The following is a 6697-nucleotide window of genomic DNA, read 5'->3' on the forward strand; positions in this document are numbered from 1 at the left end:
TAAGAAGCGTGGACATAAAGGCACATATTTTTAAGCTTCCTCACAAATTTCCTTTGGCTTAGCTTATTTAGGTTCCAGAATAACTTTAGTCCTAGTCTCTGTCTTTTAACTCCCAAATAGTATACTGCCTCTCTTAGGAATTCTGGTTACAAAGTTCTTTATTCACTTACTCGGATCATCTCATGTGTTAAGTGGCTGCCATGTGCAAAGGACTGGGCTTCTCTTCAAGAGAATGCACTGGCTTCCTCAGAGAACTGCTAGACACAAACTGGTGTAGTGAACAGAACACTGAATTTGGAGACCTGGGTTTTCATTCTGGCACTGCCTTGGACTTACTGTCTGGCCTTGTACAAAGTCACCTGACCTCACTGTGTTTCAAGTTTCTCATCTGAAGATTAAGGGGATAATATCATTTGGCTTGCAAGAGAGTTACTTGAATCGCTACCACTTATTAAAGACTGTGTGCCAGCCACTGTCACAAAGCACTCCATGTGAACAGTCTCATCAGTTCTTCAAATGACCATGTTGATGGTCAGTACACAACTGTACTGATAAGTACACAACTGTACTGATAAGACCACTAAAGCTGGAAAGATTAAGCAACGTTCCCAAGGTAAGTAAGAAAGTCATGGAGCTGGGGTTTGTATCTACGTGGACTCCAGAGCTTCCATACCCAACCCCACTGGCTCCCCCCCAGTATAAAAAATAATTATGAACATACTTTGAAAAGCATTAAGCTATCTAATTTTAAGGTATTCTTCATTTATTCTACTTCCATCTATTTAAACCCCTAAGATGTCAACAGGTCTACTCTTCTGCTAGCTTCTTTCTCTTGTCAAAAAAATCACCTCGAACGTCCAAGTGAGAATCTACAGGTGGAAAACTCAAGCCTTCTTTCTCTTGTCAAAAAATCACCTCGAACGTCCAAGTGAGAATCTACAGGTGGAAAACTCAAGCCTTTCTGGTTGGCTTTCACAATAAAGAGGCTGGGTAGGCTCCATAAGGCCATGATCCCCATGTCTCAAATTTTCTAAGTATCCTCTTCCTTCCCTTCACTCTTCTGGGGACTCGCCCTTCCTGGGAAGTTCAGAGGCCCATTTTCAAACAAATACAAATGTTGGAAGCTTTTCTCCTGAGGAGAAAAATGAATGAGAATCTAGTCCCTTGGAAGATCCAGCTAACTCACCTTATAAAGCAGGAATGGACGCCATGAAATACACGAACAATTTCTCTCCCCAGGATGACTGCCAGCCTTGGCACAGGCTGGTCCATTTGAAATACATAATTGAATATTCTTAACAACTCAATTCTTCTACCTCACTTTGATCAATAGTTCATTACCTAAGTCAGAATTGCCAAAAGAGGCAAACCCTTCAGCCTGTTTGTCCTATATTTGCATGAATATTAAGCACTGAATGTTATGCTTCTTTGAACTTCAAAAGAGCTTCCTGGCCTCTTTTGACTACAACTTTAACAACAGAGCATAATGGAGTTACACAAAGACCTTATCCCGGCTAAAGACCTCATCCCGGCTAAAGACCTCAAACCTTGCTGCTTCTGGACAGTAACAAACTTTTATATAAGCCATAAATGACTCATTCATCCACTGTGATGCACGTTCAGTATTTCCTGGGTTCCTGAACCTGTCTTCCCTCCTGTGAGAGCAAGGGAATTCTGGCTAATTAGCTACTAGTAAGTGGTAGCACCCACTTCTACTTTTCCTTGTGCAAACAGCTTTCTGCAATTAAAGCATTTTCTGCAGACCTCCTCAGATTCTACACCAACTGAGTGAGCATCTTTGACCATAACAGCATCCCCTCTCATTCCACCCTGATGCCTAAAACAGGAGAGCAAAACAGGCTACAGAGCATCTGCCTTGACCTAGAAACTTACACTCGAACCAGCCTGTGAAAAATCAAAAACCTTGGCTTCCTTGGGTAAAATGGTATCAGGGAACAAAGAGAGACGGGAAGCTTTATTAACTTTACACTTACATGTTTCCTGAAGTTTTTCTAGTGTTTTTTTAATTTAAAAAAAAACCCTCCTTTTACTCCTTCCACCTCCATACCTATACCCTTCTCTAGAACTCGACGGTAGAAATATGGGAAACAAGATGTCCTTTTACTTTAAAGGACTTTTACCTGTTGTAAAAGTAGTATTTGCCAATTGTGGAAACTTTGTAATAAAGAGAAGTACAAAAATGAACAAAAGTAACAGTCGTGCACCTACCACCCAGAGATAAAAAGCTAGTTCCCGGGGCTTCCCTGGTGGCACAGTGGTTGAGAATCTGCCTGCTAATGCAGGGGACACGGGTTCGAGCTCTGGTCTGGGAAGATCCCACGTGCCGCGGAGCAACTAGGCCCATGAGCCACAACTACTGAGCCTGCGCGTCTGGAGCCTGTGCTCCGCAACGAGAGAGGCCGCAACAGTGAGAGGCCCGCGCACCGTGATGAAGAGTGGCCCCCGCTTGCCACAACTAGAGAAAGCCCTCACACAGAAACGAAGACCCAACACAGCCAAAAATAAAAAAATAAATTAATTAAAAGAAGGCTCAACATTTAAAAAAAAATAGTTCCCTATTGCACACCATGCATGAATATAAATTTCAGATAGAACAGAGAATTATGGGTAAAACCCCCAATTATGGAAGCAGTAGAAGAAAATACAAGAATATGGAGTAGGAGGGAATTCCCTCATGGTCCAGTGGTTAGGACTCCTCGCTTCCACCGCAGGGGGCACGGGTTCAATCCCTGGTCAGGGAACTAAGATCCCGCATGCCGCACAGTACAGCCATAAAGGAAATGAATGACAGATCTGACTACAAGAAAATTTAAAACTTCTGTATGGGAAAATACAACTTATACAAAGCTTAAATCAAATGGCAGACTGGGAAAATAATACGTGAGATACAAAAGTTAATAAAAACATTTGATGTTATGTTAATAAATATGCTTTTGCAAATCAGTAAGACACGCACCCAAATGAAAGCCAATTCAGTGAAGAAATACAACTGAATTAAAAGTAATTGAAAAGATACTCCAGTAATAGGAAAGTATCACAACAAAACTGAGATATTATTTCCCCTATTAAACTGGCCCTAAAATACAAAGCTTAATAATTCTTTCAGTGAAGGAATTAGAAATGGACATGCATACAAAGATGGTGGAAGCATAAATTGATACAACTTTTTTTGAAGGAAATTTGACAGTTCTTACCAAGATTAAAACTGAACATACACTTTGACCTAACAGTTACTCACAAATACTTGCCTAAGTGCCTTAAGGCATCCATTAATGCCTTACTTATAGTAATAGCAAAAACTGGATACAACCTAAATATCTACAAAAGGGACTGGTTAAACAAACCATGGCACACTCATATAATTGGGAACTATGTAGACATTAGAAAGAATATGGTACTGTTACACTGCAATGTTCTAACATGGAAAGACGTCCTGGACACACTGCTGAATAAAAGCAGGTTACAGAAAAAAGTATATATAATATCCAATTTTTGTAAAAGAAAAAACCCTACAGACATGTATATATGTTTTTATAACACACAGAGAAAAGAGTTTGGAAGAACACACAGCAAACTATTAGTAACGGTCATCCCTGGGGAGTGGGATGGGTGTTGAGAGATACAGGTTCTTTATGAAGTTCAGATACTTTCATATCATTTTGTACAATGAGTATTATTTTTATAATTTAAGATATTTTAAAATAAGTTAATATAAGTATTTTCCCGGGCTATCAAATTTTCAATAAGCAGTGTTTGAATGGTAGCATAATAGTACATTACATGGATCATTTACGTGACCATTCCCCACTGCTTCTAACTTCTCTTAGAGCTGTAATATAAATCTCTGCGCATGTAGTGTGTGTGTGTGTGTGTCTGTGTGTGTGTGTGTGTGTGTGTGTGTGTATCAAGGCAACATACCTAGGGCATATGCTTTGAGAGTTTCCTTTTAGTGGAGGTAAATTTGCACATGTCTTCGAGACAGTTAGCTTGGGTGTGGCCACAAAGAATGATGCTGAGTGGCTCATTCAGGGAATGACCATGACCATAGCCTCATTATCTGACTATAAGCCTGAAACACTAGACCAGAACTGGTCCCCTAGGCCATCTGTTACATAATCATTTTGACACCAACTGAATATCAAAGGGGCTTGGGACAGATTCATAAGCAGTAGGAAATGTCAGCGTGATAGTTTTGGGAGTCTGTCAATCGTTTTTCAATCATATTTTTCTTTGGTTTGTCAGTTAAGCTCTATCTAAGTTGCATGGACAATATTCCTCAATTCTTCACGAATATGGAAGGCTTCCCAGAAGAGATGGTCTTCTAACAAACAGTTGCAAGCTTCCCCATGCTACCAGTAAGTCCATAAGGGAAGTTTCTTCCTGAGAGAGGAAGGATTTTTAAGCCCAGCTGCTTGTGAGTTTAGCTGAGAATGGATGGACAACTTTTCTATCATATCCACTTAAATCAAGGAGGACTTCTGGAAGAGGAGGGTTCTGAGGTCGATTACACATTCAAGTAGAAGGAGAAGGAGGTCCGTTGAGGACTGCAAGAGAAGAGGCTGATCCAAACTTCCTTAACGATACCGTGTCCTGCTAAACTTCCTGCTGTGCCTCGATCATACTAGATATCACCACGGATTACTCACGTTTAAAAGCCTAATCAAAAGCACTATTTCTCCCAGGAAGGAGACTCACTTTACTATGAAAATCGCAGTGGGGCAGAAACACAGGTAACAATGGAACAGGTTTGGCACTGTTCTCCCTGTCAGCAAGCCTCATGCCTGATATATTTAACTTATGCTGATAAAGGAGATAAATGTTTAAGTGATGGGCTTCAGATGCTGTTTCAGCTCCTACCAAGCATATTTGCACAGTTCCTTCTCATGAATAAGCTCAGTGGAGCAGAGAATGCCCCTCTTGGACCAGTTCCACTTTGTGCTTCTTTTGATGCAGCCAAAAAGGGGAACTAGAACGATGGCTTTTCCTTCAAATTTAGGGCCAGGGTCCACCTCAGAGGTGGCTGCAAGTGCCCAAAGAAGGTGAGGCTCACAGTGGGCAAAGGCAAGCAAAAAGCTCCTAACAAGAGCAGCGGTGTCAACGGTTACTCATAAATCTCCCAAATGTGGCTGCGAAGAGGGTTAATTACCCCCCTTTCCTGCCACTCTGCTTTCTCCAATGTGTCAGCCCATCACACGGATCGCTGACTTTCTAGAAATATTCCCTGGCTTTGCGGGGACGTTCCTTTCAATAAATGGCATCCAATTTGCTCACGGTCCCTGGAATCTCAATTTCCTCAAAGGATTTTTCATCTCAACCCAGTTCATGTGAAGGTTTTTTCCTTCTTCGTTTTTCAGCAGAAGGGAAGAGGCAGAGTCTGCTTTACATTTTTCTTTTTTTTTTTCTTTTTCTTTTCGGTGTTATTCTTTTTCATAAACTGAAAACCTTTGCTGAAGAGTCTGAAATTTGGGAAAAAATCCAGCTCATCTGTCAGATATTTCAAGAATTACGTAAAATGGAATGAGATTTGTACAGTTTAGAACAGGAAAAGGAAAATAGGCTAATGTGTCATGTGTCCTATGAGATGAAAACTATATGATAATCAGAAAAACAGCCCCAAATTTAGTTAGCCCGAGTCAAAGCTCTCATTCTTTCACCAACTCAGGCAAAAACCAGTAACATTCACTTTCTTCTCTTAGAATAATGGCACGGCCACATTTGGGCTAAATCACAATCTCTTCAGATTATAATCACATTTTCAAAGAAATTACAAGAAAGTATCTTGTTTTTTAAACTCAAGACACTTACGTTTTACTTGCTCTGCTTTGCTTCCTTCTAGGAAAAGAAAGAACAGCAACAAGGAGAAGATGTATCTCACGCCTCCCATCTTCCACTTTTTTCTCATTCTGGCCACTGCAAAAGGCAACTTGAAACTTTCAGGGCCCTGGGTACTCAAGCTGTTGGGAAGAAAGCAGAAAAAAAGACTTAGAACAGATCCTCTGGAACTGATGGAGATCTCTGATGCTTAGGCTCCTAACTTGCTGGGGGAAAAGTGCTGGAGAATTTACACAAGTGAAAGCATTGTTTTTCTGCTAAGAAAAGAGAACTTGCCTCTCCTGTCTTGCAGAGACTGTGGGGAGAAATTCAAGCGGATGAACATACATTCCTATACAACGCTGAGGCTAAATCCTTGCAGGCAAGTCATAGGAAAGTAAAAATAAATTTTGAAATCCTCATTTCTAAGGGAATTAAAGTTGATTTCTCAAGAGATTTTCTTTGGGAGAAAAGGGAAACTGGGGTTTGCAAAATGGCCATTTTGGCAAACAAAAATAATAGGCAGTGACCCAAACAATTTCTGAAATGAAAGTTAACTGATCTTAGCTTCAAGACTACCATTATTATTAATCCTTCAGGGATGAGGCACGACTCATCAATGTTTCTCCTGTGTCTCCTATGAGATCTATAAGGAAAAACTCTTCCAATGGGTGATTTGAAAATATTTAAATAATTCGAGAAACACCACATTTCAATCTGGGGTTAACATTGGATGGGAACTGAGCTCAACGATCTTTTCAGAGGGTCCAACCTAAATATTGAGTATAGAGAGCTGGATGGAATGCAAGATGATCATTCTGGAGAGCTGAATTGTCTTTGGGCCGTGATGTGGATGCCACAGCTC

General features: G+C 40.6%; 1 protein-coding gene across 8 annotated transcripts in view; it reads right to left on the reverse strand.

Annotated features, from left to right (window-relative positions):
* CHRDL1 (chordin like 1) overlaps positions 1 to 5923 on the reverse strand; it is a 108634-nt gene extending 102711 nt beyond the window's left edge. For all 8 annotated transcript variants that reach the window (XM_065900737.1, XM_065900733.1, XM_065900731.1 and 5 more), the window contains exon 1: positions 5827 to 5923. In XM_065900737.1, coding sequence (XP_065756809.1) covers positions 5827 to 5923 — 97 coding nt within the window. The remainder of the gene's footprint in view (positions 1 to 5826) is intronic.
* Between the last annotated feature and the right edge of the window lie 774 nt (positions 5924 to 6697).

The sequence above is a fragment of the Phocoena phocoena genome, chromosome X (genome assembly GCF_963924675.1).
Source record: "Phocoena phocoena chromosome X, mPhoPho1.1, whole genome shotgun sequence".
NCBI classification, from domain to species: Eukaryota; Metazoa; Chordata; class Mammalia; order Artiodactyla; family Phocoenidae; genus Phocoena; species Phocoena phocoena.